The sequence below is a fragment of the Lepidochelys kempii genome, chromosome 9, assembly GCF_965140265.1.
Source record: "Lepidochelys kempii isolate rLepKem1 chromosome 9, rLepKem1.hap2, whole genome shotgun sequence".
Lineage (NCBI taxonomy): Eukaryota > Metazoa > Chordata > Testudines > Cheloniidae > Lepidochelys > Lepidochelys kempii.
This window is the reverse complement of record NC_133264.1, coordinates 59,539,244-59,565,389: the sequence shown is the minus strand read 5'-3', so window position 1 is coordinate 59,565,389 and position 26,146 is coordinate 59,539,244. Positions and strand designations below refer to the sequence as shown.

Below are 26,146 nucleotides of genomic sequence, written 5' to 3'. Positions count from 1 at the left end.
CTAGAGAAGCCAGATGGGGGGCACATCTCTAACCAGATCTCATGAACTTCCCACATCACTGGGTTACAGCAGAGACGAGCATAAACCAAACCCCAAGCTGTGGGGAGGCTCCAATCTGGGGATGGGGAAAGCAAATTGAACACCTAGCACACCTAGCAGTGCTGGGTTCCCAGCCTGTAGCACCTAGGGGTGCCCCGTTTAACTAGCGGTGTGGTTCCAGTTAACACACACTCACTCGCACAAGCTGAACTGCTATGAGCCAGGTTTAATGCAACATTGGAGCAGCCACACAGGGCTTTGCTCTGGTTTTGTTAAATCAGTCTCACTGTTAGGGAAGCGCAGCGTGCGGACCGGGCCTGGGACACTTTGCCCTCCTGCCTGGTGTGGCTGGTTCTCTGGCCTGAGCCTTCCAATGAGCATAAAACCAATGGGGCAAGTGAAGCAGCAGCTTTCTGAGCGTGAGGCTCTCCCAGGAGCAGGGCAGTTCGCTGTGTCCAAGAGCATGGGGCCCAGAGACCTGTAGCAGAGACAGCTGTGAAACAGACCCCTCCTGATTTCAGAGCATAGGCCGCAGTGGGCTCCTGAAATGGACGTTGATTGGATTCTTCTCAGCCACAGCCAATGTCACGATCAGGGTGTGCCGCCAGGGAAGGGTGGGGTGCAGATCCCAGAAGGGATGTGCCCATGAGGTACTTGCTGTTTGCCACCGAGGGGGTGGGCTAGTCGAGCTGGCGATGGTACATCGACGATGGTGCCTACCAAGGAACATTGCACCACGTGTGACATCTGGATACGGGGGTGAAAGACAGCAGGATGGTGACTCCAACACTGGGGACAAAAAGGGTAGGCAGTGGACAGGGTGCTTAGATCTGGGAGGGCATCATGATGGACGTGACTCTGATCCCCGGCTGGGGCTGGCTTTTCCACCACCCAGGACCCTGTGCTCCCCAGCTCTGGCCCGGGATTGGTTCTGACAGGCTGACTGCAGCCTCCCTAACCCCTCGGGTGTTAACAGAACCCGGGAGGCCGGCCTGTCTTCCACTGCTGATGTCGATCGGCTGACAGAGGAGCCAGCTTAGGTTGGCTATGAAGCGTGGAAGCCAGGAGCAGAAAAGGATCAAATATTCTTGGGGGCGGGGGGGCGGTGGTGGAAAAGGCTCTGGGGCGGCACGTAAGACCCTGCCTCCCTGTGATGCCCAGGCCTGGTCACTACAGCGGGCTGCTGCAGACAGAGAGTGTCTTCTCCCTGAGCCAGTGTGGAGGCGGCCTGTGGTATTGGTGCTGGCCCGGCTGGGCAGGTGGCTCACTGCACTGGGAGGGGGGATGTGATGGCAGAGGGCCGCGTGGCCCAGAGTGATAGGGCAGCGGCAGTGGAGTTGCGCCGGTGTATGTCAGAGGTGACATCTGCCTGTGCCTTGCCCTCCCGCCGGCAAAGCTGCTTTTGCTTGGTTTCCTGGCTGCTTTCTCTCATGCTGGGGATGTTTTTCTTTTTCTCGGGTGCCAAATGATCTTGTGACAGCGGAAAGCCAAGAAACATGGCTGGTGCATGACAGCTTGGTAAACTGGGTGCCAGCAAACAGTCCACATTTTAATAGGGCTAAATGTACATGTGTATGTCTGGGAACAAAGAATGTCAGCCATACTTACAGGGGCTCCCCCGAACTTATCCTGCTCCCTCTGAACCCAGCCTGGCCCCCAAAGCAGCTCTGAGCTCCCCCAAACTCTGCCTGCTCCCCCACAGACAGAGGGCTACAGTGGCTATATTTTGGCTAGGCAGTCTGGGATTTGTGTGTGTGTGTGCGGGGGGCACTCAGGCCCACATAATACAGTGCAGATGCTGTTGGTACCCACGGTGCAACAATTCCTAACCTGGGGTTACAAATGAGTGTAGACGCTCAAGCCTTAGGTTACCAAACCCAGGGTCTGTCAACTCGAGTTCTACTAACCCAAGGCTCACATTGCAGTGTAGATAGACCTATAAATGCCCATGCATTCTCCTTGCCTCACCCCCCAGGTGCTGTGGTGGGCCCTGCCCCCACACCAAAGCAAGGCTAAGGAGGGATCATAGAAGAGGCCTGGACCCCAGGAATACTGGAGGAGACAGTGCAGGCCGGGGTTTCAGAGGTCAGTCCCCTGTGAGGGGCAAGGGCAGTGCACAGGCTCCAGCAGCTTTACTTCTTCCCTTCTGCTTTCAGATCACATACAACCAAACCAGAACATCAGCCTGAACTAGGGTGTCCAGGTGTCCGGTTTTCGACTGGAACACCATGTCAAAAAGGGACCTTGGCGGCTCCGGTCAGCACCGCCGACTGGGCTGTTAAAAGTCTGGTCAGTGGTGCTGGGGCGCTAAGGCAGGCTAGTCCCTACCTGTCCCCGAAGTAGCCAGCAGCTCCAACTCCTAGCCACGGGGCTCCACACGCTGCCCCCACCCCAAGCACCAGCTCTAACCTGCGGGTGGTGCCTCCAGGTGAGAGCGGCACCTGGAGCCTCCTGGGCCCCCCCACCTAGGACCCAGACCTGCTGGCAGCTTCCGTGGCGTGCGCAGGATAGGCAGGCAGCCTTCCTTAGCCCCCACGCTGTGCCGCTGACCAGGAGCTGCCTGAGATAAGCCCATGCTCCAACCCCGAGCCCCAATCCCCTGCCCCAGTCCTGAGCCGAGCCCCCCACAACCCAGAGCACCCTCCTGCACCCCAGAGCCCTCACCCCCAGTCCAGAGCTCGTACCCCCTCTTGCACCCCAACCCCCTGCCTCAACACGCAGCCCCCTCCTGCACTCCAAATCACTCGGCACCACCCCCCAGCCTAGAGCCCCCTCCTGCACCCAAAACCCCTCATTCCCAGCCCCAGCCCAGAGCCTACACCTCCAGCCAGAGCCCTCACCTCCTCCCACACCCCAACTCCCTGCCCCAGCCCGGAGCCCCCTACCACACCCTGAACCCCTCATTTCTGGCCCTACCCCAGAGCCAACACCCCCAGCCCAGAGGCCTCATCCTTTCCCGCACCCCAACCCCCTCCCCAGCCCAGTGAAAGTGAGTGAGGGTCGGGGACAGTGAGCCACTGAGGGATGGGGAATGTAGTGAGTGGGGGGTGGGGCTCAGGGAAGGGCTGGGGCCAGGGTGGGGCCTTGGGGAAGGGGCAGGCCTAACCCTAGTTTTGTGTGACTAGAAAGTTGGGGACCCTACCCGGCCCGCCCTCCAGGAGCTAATGGAGCCAATTATTAACATGCCACAGTAGAGCCGACGAGGGTGGAGGGCAGGAGAGATGAGCTGATCCCCACTGATTAGAGGGGGATTCTGGGCATCTGGCAGTGATTCCCATCTCTGAACCCCAGTGGCCTCTGATCCCAAGGCCCCCTCTGATCCCTGACCATCTCCTGTGGAGGGGGATTGGCTGCCTGCAGTCTCTTTGCTGCTCGTCACTGGGTTATTTCTGCCAGCACAGGGATGCTACCAGGAACACCCTGGGCATCTCAAGGAGCAGAGAGCCAGAGTCCTGCTTGGCTTGGGTTAGCTATCTCTGTTCCTGCTGCAGGGCTCATCCTCGGGTACTTATGGCACATCCTCTGACTGTGCTATACAGGAGCTCAGTTAGTGATCACAGTGGTCCCACCTGGCCCTAGAATTGAGGTGACCCTGGGACAGCTAGTTTTGCTGGTGCATGGGCAGGTGGCCCATCCCTGTATCTGGAATCCAGCACTCCTTCCTGGCATTCTTGTCTTGGGATTTCTTCTCTCTTGGTTTCTTGTCCTAGAGCTCCACGGTAACTCCTGCCATTGTCTTTGATTCAAGGAGCACATGCAACGTGGACACTGAATTTGTGCTCCTCTGCCTGTACATCTCTGAACAGCATGCTGCGATCCCCTGACAGTGCTAAGGGCGGGTCACTTGAGACTCCTAACAATATTTTGTTAACATTGGTCATGCCTTTTCAGCTAACCTATTTGACTGTGCGTGGTTAGGGCTTGATTGGGCGGCGGCGGGGGAAGAGGGATAAGAGAGATGAGAACTGATATAGCAAAAGGATATGCTGTGATTGAGAGCCATTATCTGTTAGAATTTACCATTTATGGTGCTAGTTGATGAAAATATCCCTGTAGAGAAGTCCTCTAATAAGTGGCAATCATTCCTGTTTAATGTGCATAGATATGCGTCAGCTCGGCACCAAGGGTGATCAGAAATTGTATGCGGTTTCACTGGTTCTTTTGCATTTGGCTTCCTGCCTTGAGTATGGCTTTCACACTTGGATACCTTATCTTCAATAGCGGCATTCTTGCCGGGCCAGCATAGGACATCTTGGGTCTGTTCTTCCACTTCCCAATTAAACGTTGTGGACTCTGATCGGCATTTCTGTGTGCTAGTCTGACACAGAGACCTCTGTGGAGAACCTCGTCACATACGGTCATTTCTGCTGGATAGTCCCAGGAAGATCCAAGTGTCTGGGTTTCTTCTGCTGACCCGGATCGTCCTGGTCCATCCAGAATTTCTCTCTCGAGCTGTCGGCAGGGTGGAGCATTTTGTGTTTCTTCTTTGAGCATGTCATATTTAGCTTGGGGAATGGATCGCACTTGAGCCAAGTCAGCGTTTCTAGATGCATGTGAAGCATGTCACCGTGAGAAGCTCCTTGCTGGGCCAGTATTTCACATGGTCCAATGAGCACTGTCTGAGTTTTGCACAATAGTTTCCGTGTCCCGGCGTCTAAAGGTTTAGGATCTTGTGGGCACACCGGCTCCACCTCCCTGCCACCTAGTGTCTAGGCCTGATACTGTATGCAAACCCTGCCTTGTTTCCCCTCACCCAGGTCTAGACAGGTGTAAACCAGCCCACCTGAGCGTTAGAGCACCCTGCAGGACCTCACGTATTGATGACAAGATTAACATATCCAGAGGCAGTCCGTGTTCAGGCCCATCTCAGGGGCAATCCAATACTGTGTGGTGCTTCAGCCATGGGTACTCCAGGCCAAGCCCCACGTCGAGGGCCAGGACCCCTAGGCTGCTCCACTCCCTTCCCCTGATGAACAGCCTCTGGTTCCTCCTTTCAGGATATTCTTGGTTCCGTCACATGTTCCTTCTCTTGGGAACCTCCTAGTTCCTTTCCCTGGCCTACTCCTGGGACCACTCTCACTCCAGGGTGGCCCCTCCTGCCCCTTCTCCTCAGAGGCCGCTTCTTCCAGGGGTCCTTCTTGACTGAGCTTGGGCAGCCTGTGTGTAGGGGACAGGTTTCTTCTGGGCCAATCTGTTACCCCAGGATCCAGGGCGGCAGCTCGGCCCTGACCCCCCTCGGAGGGCTGCTGACCCCAGGACCACTCTGATTTTACCTTGAGCCATTTCTGCCCATGCACAGATTCCAGAAGCTGCTCCCAACAGATCCGGAGCCAGCCTTTTCTTCTCATCATGGGGCATTTCAGTCAGTTCTTTGGATGCCCCTGCCACTGGCCAGCCCCAGCACAGAGAATGCCATCTCCTTCAGGTTTTCCGCAGTGCCACTGGCTTCCAGGGAGGTCCAGGCTTGCAGCTGCCTTTCCTTGCCAGGATCCCTTCCAGGGTGACCAGAGATTCAGTAACAAAGGGCTGAGACCCAGGAATGCTGGGAAGGGACTGAGCTTGATCTCCTGGCCCCAGGCCCCTGCTGTGGGTCAGGGTCACCTGGCAAGGGTCAAGAGCTTTTACAGGTGCAGACTGAGCAAAGCCATGGGACCCCACGTGTGCTGTCAGGGTGGTGGAGGGATCTGTGACAGGAAGGCCAGACGATCCCTTCCACTCTCTCCTGCCATGATATGTCTCTGCTGCTCGGGACCTGCCAGGACGTTCCTGGGGCTGGGGTCCAAGGGCTAGATCCAGGCAGCCCCAGGTTCAAGGTGTCCACTGGGGGTTAGTAGGGACAGAATTAGTGCTCACATTTGTCTGAATGGCCTGGTAATGCATTAGCATACGGGAGTCCATCTGAGAGGGACAGAGTGGTCTAGTGGTAAGAGCAGGGGGGTCTAGGTGGCCTGGGTTCCATTCTTAGCTTTGGGAATTGACTTGGATCTAATGGTTAGAGCAGGGTACTGTGAGTCAGGACTCCTGGGTTCTTTTCCTAGCTCTGGGAGGGGTGTGTGGTTGGGTGATGAGAGAAAGGGTTGACCTTTGGAAATCTGGCTTCTATTCCCTGTCCTGGGAGGCAGTGTTTGCCACTGCTTAGAGCAGGGCACTCAGGCTCTATTCTCAGCTTTGCTGCTTGATCGCTCCCCTGCTCTGTGCCTCAGTTTCCCCATTTATAATGTTGGGATTATGGTCCCAGTTCCACTTCGTAAGGTGTAGCATGACCCTTGGGTGGAAGGTGTTCAAGTGATTATTCCATCCCGTGTCAGTGCGCAGCTCCCCAGGGAGGAGAAGGGGCCAGTGAGACAGATCCTGGAGCCTGCTGCATCCCAGACTGCCCTCCAGAAAGGCTGCATCTTGAATGCACCATGACCAGCCACTGGGTGCCCTCAGCTCAGCTCATTCAGAGGCAGAGACCTGGGCTCCTGGAGCCTCGCTGCTCTTCCCTGGCTGCCTTTGAAGCTTTCAAGTTCATCTGGGAATGACTGTGACCAAGCGCTGGGTCTGGAGGCGCCAATGGCAGGTGCTGGCCTGTGGAGGGAGGCAGGGCACAGAAGCTGGGAATAATCCCTAGCTCTCCGGCTGTGGGTGCCCTGAGGTTAATACCTTTCATGGGGAATGGCAGACCAGGTGGTCTCAGTGCTCTGCCAGGAGGCACTAAAAATCCAGTCAGCGGCAGCAGGGCTGCTCCAGGGAGGATTAGGCTGGGGCAGGGCAGTCCGTCTGCCGTGCAGCCTGCTGCCTGTCAGAGCTTTCCAGCCTAGCCACACCCACACTGCAGAGAGCCCTGTGCTGGGCCTGGGCTCCCACACCCCCTGGCCCAGGCTTAGCTGACCCATAGGCACCTTCCCAGCTTACACAGGGCTCTGCCCTGGAGGGCAGCTGCACAGAGAGCAGAGTCAAAGGCCCTCTGAGCATACTATTTGCTGATGCTCTGGCTGTATGTCAGCTGGTGGGGGGCAGCGTTAGGGGTGGCTCTCTGGGCCATGGCAGAGCTGCATGAGTGTCAGGGGAATGCCGGGTTCTCCTTGGAGCAGTATAGGGTCTGCTCTCTGGGCCGTGGGGAAGCTGCATCAGGCCTGGTCTCCAGGCTTTGCCAGAGCCAGCTGGTTTTTGCCCCAGCTCTGCAGAGGACGGCTGCCAAACCCCACACGGTGCTGAGGGCACCGTGCCCCCAATCACAACCTGGTCTCCCTGGCCCACTCCAAGCAGGGTCCGAGATCAGTGTCCACACCTGCTGCCTTCACCCCGATAACTGCCCCACCCTCTGGAATCCAAACAGTGGCCAGCACCCGCACCGGCCCAGCAGGCTGTGCTCACCGGCTGAGCCACCCAGATAAGGAGTCCCCATGTCCAGGAGCTGCAGGGTTGCCCCTCCGCACGAGGGAGATAGCGCCCGGGTTCTCCATGCACTGCCCATGGGGACGCTTATCTCCCCGGGGAGCCAGCAGCACCCACCTCTGCCCACGTGAGTGTGAACTGGGGTGGGGGCTGTACTGCACTGCTGCTGGGGTGTCTGGTGCTCTACTGAACCCATGAGATGTGGCCCCGGCCCTGCTGCCTTTCCCGCTCCTCGTGACCTGCTGTGGCTGTGGGGGGCCTCTGGTGGCTGTGGTAGGGACAGGCTCTTGAGCAGCTCAGGCTTGCTGGCAGCTCTAGTTTATTAGTAGAAGGCTGGCCCTGGCTCCCTGGGTGTCTGTGAAGCGCCTGGCTCCGCGGGGCCTGCTCTGAGCTATTAGGGTAGAGTGACCAGACAGCAAGTGTGAAAAATTGGGACAGGGGGTGGGGGGTATTAGGGGCCTATATAAGAAAAAGACCCAAAAATTGGGACTATCCCTATAAAATCGGGACATCTTGTCACCCTATATTAGGGGGATCCCACAGACATGGGGATAGAGGCACAGCCCTCCTCTGAACTGCAGATACCCCAGCCACTCAGACATCAGCCACTCAGAACCGCTCTAGGAAAACGCACCCATGTGCTAGCACACAGAGGCCTTGCTGGAGTGCCCGAGGAGGCCGGTTCCTGTTGGCTGGGCATGCTGTGGAACAGGGAAAGCAGAGGAGCATCCCTCGGCGCCAGGAGGGCAGAGATCCAGGAGCAGAGTGCACGTTCCCGGAAGGATGGGCTGCTGCATTCGTCCATTGCTGCTCAGGTCACTCGGTGCCGCTGGGTGCCAGAGAGCAGAGAGAAGGGAGCTAACACAGCACTATGGAGTACATGAGCAAACACATCCAAGTATGCAAAGGTCTGAGCCAAAAGCAGCCCTCTCTCCTAGCGAAAGCTGGGCTGGAAACAGCCAGCAGGCCCAGCTCGAGGGACCTCACAGAGAATTGCTGGCTGTCTGGTGAGAGGCCGAGTACCTTGGGGCAGGGACCGTACCTTGCTTGGCATCTCTGAGCCCAGTCAGCCCATTGCTCAGCATTGCTGGGAGGGTAGGGTCCCGCAAGGACACTGGGATGCAACATGTGTTATAAATATCCCCCTCTCCAGTGAGAGCTCCGATTGGGGCCTGCAGTGTAAGGAGCCCCGGGACTGCTGACAGACTGTGTAAATGTCATGCACACGCACACCGCTGAGCCGTAACCCTGCTTCTCCGACTCCACAGCCATGCCAGCTGACACGCAGGTGGTAGTAGCAGTAGTAGGCCTCTTATCCTGGGTGTGGGCCCACTGCACTAGATAGCAGCATCGTGCTCTCAGACACAGACCCACAAAGCCAGGACATTACACACTATATCTGCACAGAGCATGCTACCCTGTGGGTCCCCCACTTTAGCATGGCAGATGGAGGAGCTCAGGGTTTAGTAGCCCTACACCTGTGTTCAATACACAGGTGCAGCCCATGATTCACCACCATGATGCAAGTGTCTGTTCTGCAGGAGGAGTGACCCTATCTCTCCTCTGGCACTCATGGTACCCATCTGGTCATGGTACCCACCCAGCCCTCTTGCATGTGCAGTTCAGGGGCTCCTGGGGAAAACACGCTGGTGACAAGAGCACACTGTGGCCACCAAGGCTCTCGTCCGTTTATGCAGCCCAGAGCCTGCGCCGCTGGCTCGTATGGCCCAGAGCAGCCTGGCACAAAAGCTGCTGCCCACAGGAGCAATAACTCCTGTTGCATCCCCTTGGGGGAGCAGCATCTTCCTAAGGCTCGTCCTCTTAGGCATCTTCGGCCTGCCCATGCAGCTACCAACCGCCGGGGGTCGCTTTGCGCCCGCGAGGAAGGGAGGGAATCACCAGCAGGCGCCGTTGGAAGCTGTTGGACTCGAAAGTCAAAACATGTTTTGGTGGAAGCTTATGTAACTCTGGTTAAGAAGCGACCTACTTCTGGGGTGTAGTAGCTCCTGGGCGCTGCCTCGAGCCTGCCATTCTTCGGGCGTTATTAGCGGGAATTGGTTTGTTTCGCATGCACATTTTTACACTCGCTTTGGCCGCCGGGTTTGGCGCGCTTGCAAGCCCGGAGGGAAAGGCGAAAAGCTGTTTTATTTTCCCGATCAACAAGAGGACGGGTCGGGGCCGGGTTCGTGTGCTTTGCAGCGGGCCCCTTGAACCGGGTCTGACTGAAATATTGGAAGCTGCAGAAATCTCTGGGAGGGGGGCAGGTATTGGAATCCCGGACACTTGCGTGTCCAATGATGCAATGGTTTTGCAACGTGCAAAACGACCCTCAACATCCGTGTGTATTGGGGGTAAAACCCTCGGGGGGGGGGTGGTTAATAGCGCCGGGGGTCTACACACAGCAGCTTCAAGCAGAGAACGAGACTGCTAGCAAAGCCCTTGCAGCGGGCGGAGCTCTCCAGAGCTTGTGTGTAGGGAAAATTCTGCACGGCGGAGTTAACCCCCCTTCCCCGCATACCCTCTCCCGACGCACTGTTTGCAAGGGTGGGGGGGCGCGGAAAGCTCCCTGAGCTCGCCCCAGGGTTCAGGGCGGGGACATGGCAGAGCCGCAGCCTCGCCCCACCCAGCCGCAGCCTGACACCATGTGACGCCAGCAGGAGCCTCCTATATAAGGTGGTGGCGCTCGGAGAGCCCCCACTGGTGGCTTCAGCCCGGCTCGCGCTTGTCGTTGTGCGCTCGTCCGGCCCCTGCCCGCCCCTTGCCCTGCGCCCGGCCCGCGGTCGGCTCCGTCAGCCCCCGAGCGCCCTGCCGATCCCGAGCGGCGAGAGCCCGCTAGCCCTGCCCCTGTGCGCCGTGGCCATGAGCACCGAGCTCTACCAGTCCGCCATGGAGGTGGCCGTGTACCAGCTGCATAACTTCTCCATCTCCTTCTTCTCCTCGCTCCTCGGCGGGGACGTGGTCTCCGTCAAGCTGGACAACAGGTAGGGGCCGGGCTGGGGGGCTCCGCGCGGGGGGTGCCGGGCTGGGGGGGTGCAGCGGGGCTCGCTGCGGATCGGGCTCTGCGGATCGGGCTCGCTGCTAACTGGCCGCCGCCGCCTTGTGTCTTTCAGCGCCTCCGGAGCCAGCGTGGTGGCGATTGACAACAAGATCGAGCAGGCGATGGTGAGCACGGGCTGGGGTCACCCCGCGGCGCAGGGGCAGGGCCCCCTGGGCTGATGCAATACGTGGTCACCCCGCGGGGCAGGGGCAGGGCTCCCTGGGCTGATGCAATAGGGCTCCCGCCTGCCCCCTTCCCCGGGATCGCTGCGGGGCGCACGCCCGCCTTTGTCTGCCGCTAGCGAAGCTCGCTGACCTCTTCAGCACGCCAGGCGGGTCGGGGATCCCAAAGCGCAGGCGGGACCCACGGCGGCGTCCCGGAGCCCCAGGCCCGCGCCCTGCAGCCAGAGAGGCAGGACACGGCACCCTACCCCCCTTTCCCCTAGAGTGCCTGGGAGCTGGCAGGGGCCTTGCTGGAAAAGCAACAAGGTTCTTATCTCAGCGCCGTGGCTTCACTCCAGCCATGCCAAGGGCTGTGGCACATCAGACTCTAAAATTGTTTTTCCTCTTGCGGGGGAAAGAGCGCAGTGATCTTGCCCTGGGCTAGAGGGACGGTGTGCTTGGTAGCAGATCCCAGCCCCCGTGTGGCCGCCGAGCCCTACTGAGAAGGGCAGAGAGCTGGGCTCAGAGACCTGCAGAAGGCGCCAGGGAGTTGTTACAAAATCTGCTGCATGTTGAACGGTGTGCAGTGTCCCTGGTAGACATGCCCCTTGCTAAACTGTGCTAATAGCATCTCCTGCTTCCTGCCTGATGAGAGACCTTTAGCCAGAGCCCCATAACCACTGACCCTGCTGCAGCCAGACAGCTGGATTCAGCCGGCTTAGCTGGGAGCTCAGGCTAGCTCTGAGCATTGGTGACGGCAGCACAGAGCCCAGCTGGTCCTGGACTGCAGCCGGAGTCCATGGCTGAGCTTGGGAGTTGGGGCGGAATAGTTTGGTAACCCTGCCTTTGGTTGTCTCCTAGGATCTAGTGAAAAACCACCTGATGTATGCCGTGAGGGAGGAGGTGGAGATCCTCAAGGAGCAGATCAAAGAACTGGTGGAGAAGAACTCCCAGCTGGAGCGAGAGAACAGCCTCTTGAAAACCCTGGCCAGCCCTGAGCAGCTGGAGAAATTCCAGTCCCGGCTGCCGGCAGAGGGGCTGTCTGCAGAGGAGCAGATGGGCGGGGCAGCTGCCCCGGCCCAGCACACCGGGGGCTCTGCGGTGTAAGGTGGCTCTGTCCTCGGAGTGGGCAGAGCCACTGAACTCTTTCTACTTAATCTCCTTAAAAGTTGTTTCCTCCCTCATCTCATGTGGAGAACTTCCCAAGCTAGCGAGAGCTACGAGATGTGCCAGGGGCGCTGCCCCAGCTGCTGGGACACTGACTGGCTCTGAAGGAGCGAGGTGTCATGTTGGGACACTGCACAGCCAGACGACCCCCATGGGGGGCCTCTTTGCACGTCCGTGAGAGTGCAAGGGGCTGCACATCCGGTCATGTGCCCTTGCTGCACCGTTCAGCAGGGCTCCTGCTGCACTTGACAAAGACTGATCCTTGGAGGAAGCCAGTTGTTGCTGAGGAGAGATACAAATCTGCCCCTCCTGCCACCCTGGAATGGGCCTGGGGTAGGAACCAAAAACTGACCTCGTCAGCACCTTTGTGTTGGCGGCTGTGGACAGTGCATGGCTTGTGCACACCACAGGTTGGGGATTACAAGGAAAGCTTTGTTTCGTTAGTGCAGGGATCTTTATATCCTTAGCTGCATCTAAGGAACGTATACACACAACCACTGCTGGGGATGGCTACCGAAGCCTGGGGCTCGTGGGGGGCTCTATGGATGCTGCTGCCCATAGCTATATGCCTGGGGCCCGCTGGGGATTCCAGCCGAGTGTGGAGGCGGGCCGCTTGGATGGTGTTTGGAAATGGGTGACTGGAGCTGTCTCGCTGTGGGATAGATTTTTATACATAGCTCGGTCTGTGTACAGACCCCTCCAGGAGGGAGATTCCCCGTCCCCCAGTCCGCCCAGAGCAGGGCCACAGGACACCCACAGCAGAGATTTTATAATGAAACATGCCAATGAGACCCGCCTGCCATGGACAGGATGGCCCGGGGCCGAGAGCCGAGGTTATTTGCTCCGTGAGCGTCCCCCCCTCGAGACGGCTCTCGCGGAGGGGACAGGGCGTCACTCTCGATTTAGACTGTCAGAGCATTAACATGACTGTGTGAATCTAACTAGAAATGGCAATAAACTCTACTTTTGATAATACATGCAGAGAGGCGTGTCTTTGTAATGGGGGAGGGGCTGGGTAGTGGGAAGGGTGGGGGTGGAACAGTGTTGATGGGAGAGGATCAGTGCCCCGTGGGGAAGGGGAATGGATGGGGGGGGGACGGACTCCAAAAGCTTTGGTGGGATGTGGGCTGAGGTTCAGGCTGCGCAGGGAGGGACTCCCTGGCCCCTGTGGGCAGTGACCAGATACAGGCCAGCTGGTGACATTTGTGGTGTGGTTCTGTCAGGGAGCTCCCCCTGCCCACACCCACACATTCCTGGGCTGCTCTCCAGTGGGATGCAGCATGGGATGCAGTGCCTTCAGCCGGTCACTGGAAACTCCCTTTAGCGCTGGATGCTGCTGGCTTCCAACGTGAAGCCCCTGAGTCGGGGGATGGGGGGGGTGAGTGGGGGAGTCAGTGATCCCAGCCCCCTCTGCATTTCAGCCTAATGGGCTAAGGCTTAGAGCCTTGTAGGGGGGCCCCATCCTCACTGCAGCCTGCGAGATGAGAGCAGGGGTGAGCCAAGGGGGCCTGGAGTGTGTGGTGGGGGAGGGGACAGGTGTGCAGGGGCATTGGGTGCTGGGCTGTTACAAAAGGGAGATACGGGGGCCTGGAAAGGGACTGAAAGTGAGAGACGAGCACGGATGCATTGGAGTCCTCATTCATAGCTGTGCTGGTGCCCCTCAATCCTGACCTGCACCCTCTAGTGTCCCAGCCCTGGGCTCCCACACAGCTTTATCAGTGCCCCTCAGTCCTGACCCGCAGCCCCTGCTGTCCCAGGCCTGGGCTCCCAAACAGTTCAAATCCAGTTTGAGAGGGATTTTCAAGCCCACAGAAGGGGACTGGTGCCCCTGGAGGAAGATCCTTCAGACGGTGCGGTCAGAAGCCAGACGAGCACTGGGCTGGGCTGCAGGCGCTGCATGGAGCTGGCGTTGGGGAGAGGAGAGGGGGGCTGTATGAGGGCGCAATGAGAGGGTCACAGCTCCTGGGGTAAAACAACGAAGTAAAAGAAGCAGTGAGAGGCAAAAAGGGACCCTTTAAAAAGTGGAAGATAAGTCCTAATGAGGAAAATAGAAAAGAACATAAACATTGGCAAATGAAGTGTAAAAATATAATTGGAAAGACAAAAAAAGAATTTGAAGAACAGCTAGCCAAAGACTCCAAAAGTAATAGCAAAATTTATTTTAAATACATCAGAAGCAGAAAGCCTGCTAAACAGCAAGTTGGGCAACTGGATGATTGAGATGCTAAAGGAGACGATAAGGCCATTGCGGAGAAACTAAGTTAATTCTTTGCATCGGTCTTCACTGTTGAGGATGTGAGAGAGATTCCCAAACCTGAGCCATTCTTTTGGGGTGATAGATCTGAGGAACTGTCCCAAATTGAGGTGTCATTAGAGGAGGTTTTGGAACAAATTGATAAACTAAACAGTAATAAGTCTCCAGGACCTGATGGTATTCACCCAAGAGTTCTGAGGGAACTCAAATGTGAAATTGCAGGACTACTGACTGTAGTCTCTAACCTATCATTTAAATCAGCTTCTGTACCAAATGACTGGAGGATAGCTAATGTGACACCAATTTTTAAAAAAGGGCTCCAGAGGTGATCCCGACAATTACAGGCCAGTAAGCCTCACTTCAGTACTGGGCAAATTGGTTGAAACTATTGTAAAGAACAAAATTGTCAGATACATAGATGAACACAATTTGTTGGGATGTAGTCAACATAGTTTTTGTAAAGGGAAATCATGCCTCACCAATCTACTAGAATTCTTTGTGGGGGTCAACAAGCATGTGAACAAAGGAGATCCAGTGGGTATAGTGTACTTAGATTTTCAGAAAACCTTTGACAAGGTCCCTCACCAAAGGCTCTTAAGCAAAATAAGCAGTCATGGGATAAGAGAGAAGGTCCTCTCATGGATCAGTAACTAGTTAAAAGATAGGAAACAAAGGGTAGGAATAAATGGTCAGTTTTCAGAATGGAGAGAGGTAAATAGTGGTGTCCCCCAGGAATCTGTACTGGGCCCAGTCCTATTTAACATTCATAAAGGATCTGGAAAAAGGGGTAAACAAAATTTGCAGATGATACAAAACTACTCAAGATAGTTAAGTCCAAAGCAGACTGAGAAGAGCTACAAAAGGATCTCTCAAAACTGGGTGACTGGGCAACAAAATGGCAGATGAAATTCAATGTTGATAAATGCAAAGTAATGCACATTGGAAAACATAATCCCAACTATACATAGAAAATGATGGGGTCTAAATTAGCTGTTACCATTCAGTAAAGAGATCTTGGAGTCATTGCGGATAGTTCTCTGAAAACATCCACTCAATGTGCAGCGGCAGTCAAAAAAGCGAACAGAATGTTGGGAATCATTAAGAAAGGGATAGATAATAAGACAGTAAATATGTTGCCTCTGTATAAATCCATGGTACGCCCACCCCTTGAAGACTGCGTGCAGATGTGGTCACCCCATCTCAAAAAAGATATATTGGAATTGGAAAAGGTTCAGAAAAGGGCAACAGAAATTATTAGGGGTATAGATCGGCTTCCGTATGAGGAGAGATTAATAAGACTGGGACTTTTCAGCCTGGAAAAGAGGCGACTAAGGGGGAATATGATAGACGTCTATAAAATCATGAGTGATATAGAGAAAGTAAAAAAGGAAGTGTTATTTACGCTTTCTCATAATACAAGAACAAGGGGCCACCAAATGAAATTAGTAGGTAGCAGGTTTAAAACAAACACAAGAAAGTATTTTTTCATGCAATGCACTGTCAACCTCTGGAACTCCTTGCCAGAGGGTGTTGTGAAGGCCAATATTATAACGGGGTTCAAAAGGGAGCTAGATAGATTCATGGAAGATAGGTCCATCAATGGCTATTAGTCAGGATGGGCAGGAATGGTGTCCCTAGCCTGTTTGCCAGAAGCTGGGATTGGGTGACAGGACATGGATCGCTTGATGATAACCTGTCGGTTTATTCCCTTTGGGGCACCTTCCACTGTCAGAGGACAGGATACTGGGCTTGATGGACCTTTGATCTGACCCAGGATGGCTGTTCTTATGGGGTGAAGAATGTCCCCCTATCATCCCTTATCGGTGCTCCTCTCTAGCTGTGATCATCAGTGGATGTTGCTGGGATGAACCTGGGGGAGCCATGCCAGGATGGGTCCTGCTGGGAAGAAAGCAAAAAGACCATTGTGTGCAGGTTGGAAAGGGCTGGACTGTCCCTGTGCTGGAGCCAGGAGCCCAGGGAGGGCAGCAATCTGGGGATACAAGGGGGTGCAGGGATCAGGATGCACTGCGACTCAGGCTGATTGGGAGGCGCACCCCTGGGCAAGCTCTGAGGGATCCTATCCACCAGGGAACAACCCTGTCCTGGCCCCTGGGTGCCAAATGAGCAGCCAGGGCTTTGCCATTTCCAGAGCCCACCCCCCAACAGCCAAAGCACCCCTTCCCTTCAGTCCCCAGCGGGGGAAGGGCACCTGGCAAAGATGCTGACCCCACTTCTTCTGTTCCCAGCACCTCAGCCTCCAGTGCAGCCTCTGACCTACCTGGGGCGACAGTGCCCCAGGCCCTGCAGTGGGCTGGCTTAGCAGTGTGGTGCCCACCACTCCCCCTCCACCCGCTGCCCAACTTCCCAGCCCATGACCAGCTGGCACCTACCACGCTGCCCAGGGAGCTGCCCAGAAAGGGGCTTTCCAGCCCCAGCCACCTTCCCCCACAGCTGCTCTCAGCTTCAGGGTCAAGACGGCTCTGCTTAGCCAGGTCTGTTCGATCCCATCCCCACCCACCCTCACTCCTGCTTAGAGGCCTGGGACTCCGCACTGGCATCACTCCAGGGCAGGACTGGGCTGCAGCATCCTGCCAGACTGTCACCCAGTTGCCCCCTTCTGCACTCTACCCCCGTCCATGCTGAGCCAAGCCCCCTGCGCCATGCACACGGGGACCTGCCAGGCTGCAGCCGCACGTGGTGCCCAGAGGCTGCAGCTGTCTGTGCAGCCAGTGGCAGCCGTCCCCGCAGGGCTGGAGGGAATGCTTTGGGCACCTTCAGGAGAGCGGCTCCAGGGTAACAAATGCAGGCACGGCCACCTCTGTGCTCAGTGGGGCTTGGCTGCGGGGACACCTGGAGCGATGGGTCATGGAAAGAGGCAAGGCATGGGGTGGTGAGGCTGGGTTGGGGTAGAGGGCGAGCTTCCCAGGGAATGACAAGCAGAAAGAACCAGGGGGTGCTCTGCTGCTCCCCGGGGGGGTCACCTCCCAACGCCTATGCGCTACTCCCCTAGGCCCTCAGGGCGCGAGCCCTTTTCCTGCCACAGTGTTGCATTAGGAGTTTGTGTGCGGGTGCTTGTCCACTAGGTCCCCTAAATCCTTCCCCGTCACTGCTCTCCTGGTCCCCAGCCTAGGGGTGCAGCCTGCGCTCCTTGGTGCATGACTTGGCGTTGCATTTTGTTTGACTGGGCCCAGCTTCCCAGTGATCCTGCACCTGCTATGTGACTCAGTGCTCATTACTGCGCTGCCCAGCTTCATTTCAGCTGCAAATGGCCCATGTTGGCACTGAACACACCGAACACAGAATGGAGCCCTATGTGCCCCACTTCAACACCCTAGTTCATGATGGCTCTGCAGCAAGAACTACATGGTGAGATCTGTCAGGTCCCTAGTTCTTAATCACTACCCCACATGGGTTTAGGGCAAACTTGCAATGATCATTTTGTAAGCTGACCATTGTGCAGTACTAAATCAAATGCATTACAAAGGTCTAGTCCAGCTACATGGTCCGAATGCACCCTAGACAGACAGCAGGTTGGTTTGACAAGTCGCCGCAAAACCCTGGTCCAGCCTTAAGGCTTTTTCGATTGAATCCTATATCAGCTTTGCCATGATTTTGCCCGGGTCTGATGTCCCCTCCACAACAGAGTGACTGTAAGGGTGGGAGGCGTAACGCAGGTGGGAGTTGCAGCCCCATGGGAAACACCCCCTGAAATGCCCCACGAGGCTTGAACCCTGGTTGTGCTCGCCCTAGCGAGTGGCTGATGAAGAGTTGCAGGCATGTGGCTCATGCGTCCTCCTGCCCTTGGGCTCAGCACATGGGCGAGACAGGCTGTGCCTGCTGGAGCTGGGTTTGCAGGTGCCCCAGGGGGGGTCTCACAGACATCCCAGGTGGGTGTGTCACTCCTGATTCTCGGCCAGCCTGCATGTAGTGATGGTGGCAGGCCACACTAGCTCCCACGGCTCAGAGTGTCCCCGGCTCCAGCTGGCTTTGTTACCAGGGCCCATAGCCAGGCTGAGCCCCCCAGCTAAACTCTCCTGGCTCCCAGCTTCCCAGTCCCCTGGCTCCAGGCCTGCAGCCCCTCGAAGTGCATGGCGCTGGGAGGCAGCACATGCTCAGCCCTGCACCTGGCAGGAGGTGCTGGACAATGCAGCTGCAAATGGAGGACCCAACACAGTGGGGATGGTGCTCCCCAAGCAGCTGGTGAGCAGCCAGCCCTGCATGTCCGGGCAGGCTCCCCTTCCACTCACGCTGCGGGACAGAGGTGGCTTTGCCTTCCAGCCAATCCCATGTTCCCCTTTCCCTGTTCATGCCTGAGTGCTGTCACCCCCCATCCCGAGGTGCAGGAGCCAGCACAGCCCTGCTCAGGCTGGAGGCTGACAGCCCAGCCCCAGGTCAGGCAATTTACAGATGCCCCAAAGGTGAGGGGTCCAATGGCAGGGAACCGTAGAGCCCCTGGCTCATGAATGCCAGTCATGCATGCTGGGCACTGCCTGAGGGCTGAGCGCAATGCAGCACAGGGGCAAGTGGGCCTAGAGAGTCCCTTGCAGACAGTTTCTAATGCAAAAACACAGCACAGTGGGGGTGCAGAGGGTGTCAGTCATAGCTTGGGCAAGGCCCAAGGCTAGACTAGGGGTGGGCTGTGGGCCAGGACTGAGGGGCACCAGCAGAGGCTAGAGCTGTGTGGAGCCCAGCGCGGGGATAGCAGAGAGGTTGAGGGGCATCGGCAGAGCTCGGGGGTGCCCAGGGCTGGGTGGGCACTAGGAGTTAGAATTACATCCATTGTTATAAGCAGAGGCTGCATTTCCGAGGCTGGCTGGGGATTCACCTGTGGGGCTGGCAGTGCCCAGGCCTGGGGGCGCTGGTAGGTGGCTGGGCTCTTGCTGGCACCTGGCATCCCCTCTCCTGTTGCTGTTGGGCTCTGATGCCACATCCAGCACAGCTGGGCCCGGGGAGGTTTCAGAGCCAGCCCTGGGGAGTCAGTGATGCCAGGAGGGGAAGTGGCAGAAGAGCCACAGAGCTCCAAGATCATTAGTTCCCTGGGCAATGCTGCGCAAACAGACAAACCCAGGCCCAGCCGCGGGCATTGGGGAGGGGAGCTGCGCTCGCTGCGGATTTGGAGGGGACACTCCCCACCCGCCACTGCTCATGGCTCTGCAGCACCCAGGTGCCACACGCCAATGCAGCCTCTCCCCTGCTGCCCCCGGGCTGGTGCATCCCCGCCTCCACTGCTGCCAGCACACACACGCTGGTACTCGCACTGTGCACAAAGAGGGGTGCTAAGCCGGAGGTGCATTGTTTTGTGGGGGCTGTGGAAAGCCCCTGAACCAACAGGAGCATGGGCTGGGGCTCAGGCCTGGGATCTGCATCCTGGAGTCGTGCTGCTCGCTTGGCCAGCCTGGCCGGTTGGGGAACATGGCACGTTCTGGAGGGGTTGTGGCGCCCTCCCAGCCTGAGACTGTAACCAGCCCCCCCTCGTGTCTCCATGACCTCGAGATTCTCCGTCTGTCCATCCACACACTGTCCGTCTGTCCATCCACCCCCACACTGTCCATCTGTCCATCTACACACACACACTGTCCATCTGTCCATCCACACACACATGCTGTCCATCTGTCCATCCATACTCTTCAACTGTCCAACTGTCCATTGCTAACCCCTCCACCCCCCGCTGTCTGTCTGTCTGTCCATCCACTCACATACAGCCCCCTACAGTGAAGCCATATGGTTTGGGGGATCAGTTCAGTCACCACACTCACCCCATCAGACTTCTCTCCATCTCCCAGCACTCACTTCTTTACCCCACTGCTGCCTGTGCCCCCAACCCCTTCCTGCACCCTGTGTGTCCCTCCCACCCTCCATGCCCTCTGCACTAGCTGTTCCTCTGACTGCCGGTCCTGAGTCCCTTCCCTGCTGGGTGTTCCCAGGGCAGCAGCATCACCAGGCAGGTGCTGGCAGGACAGGACAGCCCCAGGAATGCCCTCACTGGTATTTCCAGCTGAGCCCAACCAGCTGCCTGGCCTGACACTGCCTGACCCTGCCCTGCTGCTGCCTGCGCGTGTCCCCCATGTGGCTGGCAGCTCTGCCCAGCCCCGCTGCACAGCGCTCCTGGCTCAGCCCCAGCAATGCGGCTGCTGCTTCACTGCATGGCAGGAGATGGGTAAGCGGCTGCCAGGCTCTCAGAGGCAGCAGCACTGATCCAGGGTCTAGCGTGGCCCTGCCCTCCACAGATGGAGCGCTAGCCCACAGCCCCAGGGCTGCGCGGGAGGGGGCAGAGGCTTGGCACAACATGGACTACAAGGCTGCCCAGGCTGGCCCCAGGGCTGTCAGCCTGCCCCAGATCACACTTATCTTTGAGTGGCCTCAGGGGAGCATCGGGGGCGGTGGGGGGGTCTGTGGGGGGATCTGCTCACCCCAGGGGATGGCTCCAGCAGAGCAGCCTGCAGGGGGTGTGTCTCTGTAGTGCTGCAAGGCTCTTCCCGCCTGTGCCTGCCCAGCCCGGTTTCCCGCCCCTTTCTGCCCTCTCCCCAGAATGTCCCCTGGAGACCTTGGGCTCTGGTGGTTTAGTGCTGCTCTCCACAGAGGCTGGGATATCAGCAGGCCACGAAGGGTTTACCTGCCGGCTTGGGGATGCTCAGAAGTGGCTTGATTTAGAAAACACAAGATACCCAGAGCCTGGGCAATGTTCTCCAGCCTGGCATGATGTGGCTCCAGCCAATGGTGCATGGCCCACGGAGCAGATGGCCCTCCTGCTGGCTGCACGTGTGCCCACATGCAGGTGTGCGTAGCTGAGCATGGCAGCTAGCCCCGGCTCAGCCGTCGGCTCTGGCTCACCACAGCAGGCCACGGGCAAAACGGATGGGTTTTCAGAGCTGAGCAGTGGCCAAAGCGCAGGGGCCAGGCAGGGCAGCCCTCCACGCCATGGGCAGTGCCCTCTGCCCTGAGCATCACCCCCTGGCCCAGGCGGCACTGCCCAGCTCCCAGCTCGCGCTCTGGGCATTGGCCTTACCAGCCTGCAGGGGGCCAGGACTGCCTACATGTGTCAGGGACTTTGCGTTCTGCTCCCGCCCCCCACTGTCCCATTCACAGAGCCATTGGAGACATCTGTCTGTAGTCCCCAAAATGACATCTGCCCTGTTACCAAGGGACCGCGCTGTCCTGGCACACTAGGCTAGGTAGGGTTAATGGCTGTCCCTGTGTCATTTACCAGCCCAGGCTGCAGCCACCTGTCCCTCCCAGTACCCAGGCAGCGTCCAGGCCCCGAAGGGTTAATCTGCCGTATCTGGATTCTCAGAAACGGCTTGTTTGTGAGAACACATACTTGCAGCTTGGTTGCTATTTTCCAGGCGTGGCATGACTCGGTGCCAGCCAATGGCCCATGGCGCAGCAATCCCGTCACTCTCCTGCTGGCTGCACATGTCCCCACATGAGGGTGCCGCCTGTGTGTAGCCTAGCGCTGGCAGCTGGCCCAGGAACACCACCAGGGCTGGCAACAGGAAACGAGTTCACTAAGGCGGATGCCTAAGCCAGTGCAGCCTGCGACTGCGCTCCCAGCCCTGCTGCACAGCTCCTGCTGGGGACCCGGCCTTTGCTCAGTGTCCTGGCTGTGTCCAGGCCCCCAGGGGTGAAGCAGCTGCATCTGATGTGGCTTGTTTGTGGAAACAAGAAATACCCGCAGCATTGGCGTGAGATTTTCCAGGCGTGACGTAACATGGCACCAGGCGTGGCGCCTGGCATATCAACCACCCTTCCTGCTGGCTGCACATGTCTCCCCATGAGGGTGCCACCCACGTGGAACACCAGGCTGGCTGCTCTTCCTGGCTCAAGGCATGGGCGAGGGAGCTGGAAGGAGCTAGGTTGGGTTGTTGGGACACCCTCCCACTCCCCCAGCCCCTGCACTCGCAGACATCCGTCCCTGTCTTGCCACTTTACAATGCTCCAAGTGCTGGATTCTCCCTGCAGGCACTCCCCCAGTGCTCCCATGCCAGGATGTCCCGCTCACCCCAGGGCCAGCATGTCACACCCACCTCACACGGGTGTGAATGACAACAAAGGGCAGGGCAAGGGTCAAGACAAGTGGGGATCAGGCCCATGATGTACAGGGCATCTCCTCTGCCACCAGTGAAATGCAGCCACCTCTAGGGGAGGGCTGCGGGCTGGGCACACAGTTGGCACATTTGGGGTGGAATGCTGGCACAAGCTCCATGCCTGCTCTCCAGACAGCTTCCTTGATGGGGTCTCGAAGGGCTGTGTTTCCAGCCAAACCCAGCTCTGACCCTGCTCCGGGGATTCTGGCTCAGGGTTGGCTCCATGGTGGGAAGGGGCCCATTCCTCTACCCCTCAGCCTGAGCAGGAGGAGAGCTCCTTGGACAGACTGATGCCCTGAGAGCTCTTGAAAGGCAGTAGCCAAGCTCAGCCCCTCACCACCCCCCGCAACTCCCCCAGCCGGAGCCAGGGCAGGACCCTGGGCCAGCGCTCGGGCACTTTGGAAGGGCAGGTGCTAGTGTAGGGGGAGGGGTGGGGCCAGGACTGGCATAGCAGGGGAGCTGTGGGTCAGGAGTGAGGGGCAGTGCTGAGGGAGCCCAGGGCTAGAATAGCAGTGAGGCTGCAGGTCGGGCTGGACGGGCACAGACAGAGCTGGGGGGGCCGTTGGTGCTGAGCAGGACTTGGCTGCGCCCTAAGGAATGCTTGAAGAGAGCCCAGGGGTTCGTGAACACAGGAGCCAGAGCAGGACCCCAGCCAGGCTAGCAGCTACAGACCCTATCGTACCGTGTGGGCAGGAGAACAACAGGGAGGGGCCTGGGACATGCTAGGGGTTCTGCCCATCCCAGGGCCCTGGATATAGCCCCTTCCCTACCCGGGTACCCCAGGCTGTGAGGCCCAGCAGCCCACAGAACATCCCCAGGACCAGGGGGCAGGTTCAGCAGCAACCAGTGGCAGGAGCAGGGAGCAGCTCGGCCTGAACCTGCTCCTGGCACACTGTGATATTTAACAGGGTGGGGGAGACCCTGGCAGCATGGGTGGCGAGTTCTATGGGCCCGTGGTGCCCGGGCACCAGGAATATTCCTGGCCCAGGGGTCCGCCTGACCCCCCCACTCACACGCACGTCCCCTGGCCCTGCCTGCCACCCCTGGGCTATTTAAAAGAGCCCGGGGGTTCCCGCCCCCCCCGGCAGTGCAGCGGGGCTGAGCGGCTTCCTGCATGCATGTTCCACATTATTGCCGGCACGTCCTTGCAGCCCAGGGGGGGCTGTGCCGCTGCGCGCTGCCCCCACCCTGAACGCCCCTGCAGGAGCACTGCTGGGGGGTGCTCCAGGTCAGCACCGAACTCCCAATCACTTCCAGAGCCTGCACCCACAGCCCCTCCCCCCACACACCCTCCGACCCCCAAATTTCCTCCTGCACCTCCACCCCCCGCACCTTCTCTCACCCCCAAACTCCCTCCCACAGCGTGCACCCCTCACCCCCTCTTCCACTCCCACCCCCTGCCCCAGCCCAGAGCCTGCACCCAGCACCCAAACTACCTCCCAGAGTAGAGGTGGGCAAACTACGGTCCGCGAGACCATCCTGCCCAGCCCTTGAGCTCCCATCCGGGGAGGTTAGCCCCTGGCCCCTCCCCTGCTGCCTCCCCTGCCCTGCAGCCTCACCTTGCCACGCCACCAGCGCTCTGGCCCGCCACTCCTGCCATGAAGCATGGCAGAGTGGCTGCCTCCAGACAGGCAGCGGGGCTGTGAGCTCCTGCTGCTCTGAGCGGCTTGGTAAGTGGGTGAGGGGGGAGTGAGCGAGTGAGTGAGCAAGTGGGAGGGTAGGTGGGGGTTGCATAAGGGACAGGGAGTTCCAGGGGGCAGTCAGGGGACAGAGAGCAGGGGGCGGTTGGATGGGGCAGAGGTTCTGGGGCAGGGGGGCAGTCAGGGGACAGGGAACAGAGGGGGTTGGATAGGCGTGGGAGTCCTGGGGGGCGCTGTCAGGGGAATGGGGGTGTGGACAGGGGTCAGGGCAGTCAGGGGACAGGGAGCAGGGGGGTTGGACAGAGGGTGGGGTCCTGGGGGGACAGATGGGGTGGAGGTCCTGGGAGGGGGCAGTCAGTGGACAGGGAGCAGGGGGGTTGGATGGGTCAGGAGTTCTGAGGGGGGCAGTCAGGTGGTGGGAAGTGGAAGGGGGTGGATAGGGGGCAGAGGCCAGGCTGTTTGGGGAGGCACAGCCTTTCCTACCTGGCCCTCCATACAGTTTTGCAACCCCAATGTGGCCCTCGGACCAAAAGATTTTTCCACCCCTGTCCCAGACCCTGCACCCCAATCCCCTTCCCCAGCCCAGAGCCTGCACACAAACTCCATCCCAGAGCCTGCACCCCTCATGCCCCTGGCACCCAAACTCCCTCCCAGAGTCAGGACCTCTCACCCCTCCTGCACCCAAACTCCCTCTCAGAGCCTGCACCCTACACCCCTCCTGCACCCCAATCCCCTGCCCCAGCCCAGAGCCTCTACCCAAACTCCGTCCCAGAGTCTGAAACCCAGACCCCCTCCTCCACCCAAACTCCCTCCCAGAGCCTTAGGTAGGTGCTGGGGAAGTTTTTGGGGCTGGGTTCTGGGTGTTCTGGGCACCACCAAAATTTTTACAAACCTGCCACCCCTGCCTGGCAACACGCCAGCACTTAGAATGGCACCGGTCCATCTCTGCCTCCTGAGATAGGACCCAGCCCAGACACAAACGCTCTGGCTTAGGCCATTAGAGAGAAGAGCCGAATCTCCTGCTGCCCAGGGGTTCTGACCTGCAGGGCCAGCCCCCATCTGCCCCTAGTTCCCCTCAGAGCTGCGGGCACATATGAGAGGCAGCTGGTTGGCCCAGCGCTCACCTGACATGCCCTCTGAGTGCATATGTTCTGGCATGCCAATGGAACGGGAGGCACCACTGCCAGGGCCGGGGGATGGGCTAATGGAGACACACACACTCCTATCCCCCATCTCTGCTCCCAGGTCCTGGTCTGCCATTGCAGCTGCTCAGTGAATCTGAGATGGGTGCTCCTAGGGGCAGCAGCTGCCTCTGCTCTAGTCTCTGCTGCACTGAGCATCACCTGGACTGGACCTGGATGCAGCCCCATGAATACACCTGGCAGGGCTCGCTCAGGGCATTGCAGCCTGGCCCAATGGGATCCATACATGGCAGGGGACAGTTATACCTGGGACACACCTGTGGGATCAATACCTGTGGGATCAATACATGGCAGGGGGCTATTATATCTGGGACACGCCCCTGGGATCAACACACAGCATGGGGGGCGGTTATACCTGGGGTACACTGTGACTTTATTGACATGAACTGTGACCGTATAGATCATTGTTGCAACCAAGGTCCTATAGCTGCACCAAATCTTGTACAAAGGATGTCAAGTAAGGTGTCTACAGAAAAGTTGTAATTTGCTGGTTATGATTATGCTGACTGTATGTGTGTATCATTTTTGTATTTGAAGTTATTACTATTGGCTAGGTACTTGTATCTCAACGTGTTTGATACTAAGTAGCCTCAGTGAAACATTTGGTCAGTGTCTTGGGAAAGGACTATTCTCAGCAAGTGCCCAATCAAGAAACACTTAACTGACAATGGACTTTGGGAGACGCCAATCCACATCTGAGCTTTCCTGGGAATGTTCAAACTAACATGTAAACAATGGCGTCGGCTTGCAAAAAGCTGAATAATTCATGGACATGTAACTTGTGCAGGTGGCTAAAAACTCCATCTTGTTGCTGTGATTTTGCACAGAAGAGCAAAGGGTTTTCCACCCACAAGAGAGAGAATATAAAAGGCCCTGGAAGTCCCTCCATTTTGTCTTCAGCTGACTCAAGAGATGGCCTCTCCACCCCAAAGAGATGCCTGAAATAAACTGGGACAAAGGACTGTAACTACGGGGGTGTGAGTCATTGCTGGACCCAGGCCATAAACCACAACATTGGTCCAAAAAGGATTGGGCCCAGACTAGGAAGGGGGTCTAGTCTGTGAAAGACACTTATTGGAACATCTCTGAGGGTGAGATTTACCTGTATTCAGTTTCTTACTGTATTAGGCTTAGACTTGCATGTTTTGTTTTATTTTCCTTGGTAACTTACTTTGTTCTGTC

At 57.9% G+C, this 26,146-nt stretch overlaps 1 protein-coding gene and 1 long non-coding RNA gene across 3 annotated transcripts in view; one reads left to right on the top strand and one right to left on the bottom strand.

The window, feature by feature from the left end:
• The window catches only part of TSC22D3 (TSC22 domain family member 3), a 51,220-nt gene extending 38,461 nt beyond the window's left edge, over window positions 1–12,759 (top strand). Inside the window, exons 1-3 of one of the 2 annotated variants that reach the window (XM_073360609.1) lie at window positions 10,097–10,400; window positions 10,530–10,581; window positions 11,479–12,759. In XM_073360609.1, coding sequence (XP_073216710.1) covers window positions 10,279–10,400; window positions 10,530–10,581; window positions 11,479–11,724 — 420 coding nt within the window. In that variant the 5' untranslated portion in view covers window positions 10,097–10,278 and the 3' untranslated portion in view covers window positions 11,725–12,759. Of the gene's footprint in view, window positions 1–10,096; window positions 10,401–10,529; window positions 10,582–11,478 lie in introns of those variants that run through there. The other variant, XM_073360608.1, reaches the window with a different exon arrangement.
• A 1,180-nt stretch (window positions 12,760–13,939) lies between these two features.
• Window positions 13,940–23,778, bottom strand: LOC140917536 (uncharacterized). Its single transcript, XR_012160883.1, has 3 exons — window positions 23,682–23,778; window positions 21,357–21,521; window positions 13,940–15,937 (listed from the first exon to the last, which is right to left on the bottom strand). It is a non-coding gene; the product is annotated as an uncharacterized lncRNA (long non-coding RNA).
• Between the last annotated feature and the right edge of the window lie 2,368 nt (window positions 23,779–26,146).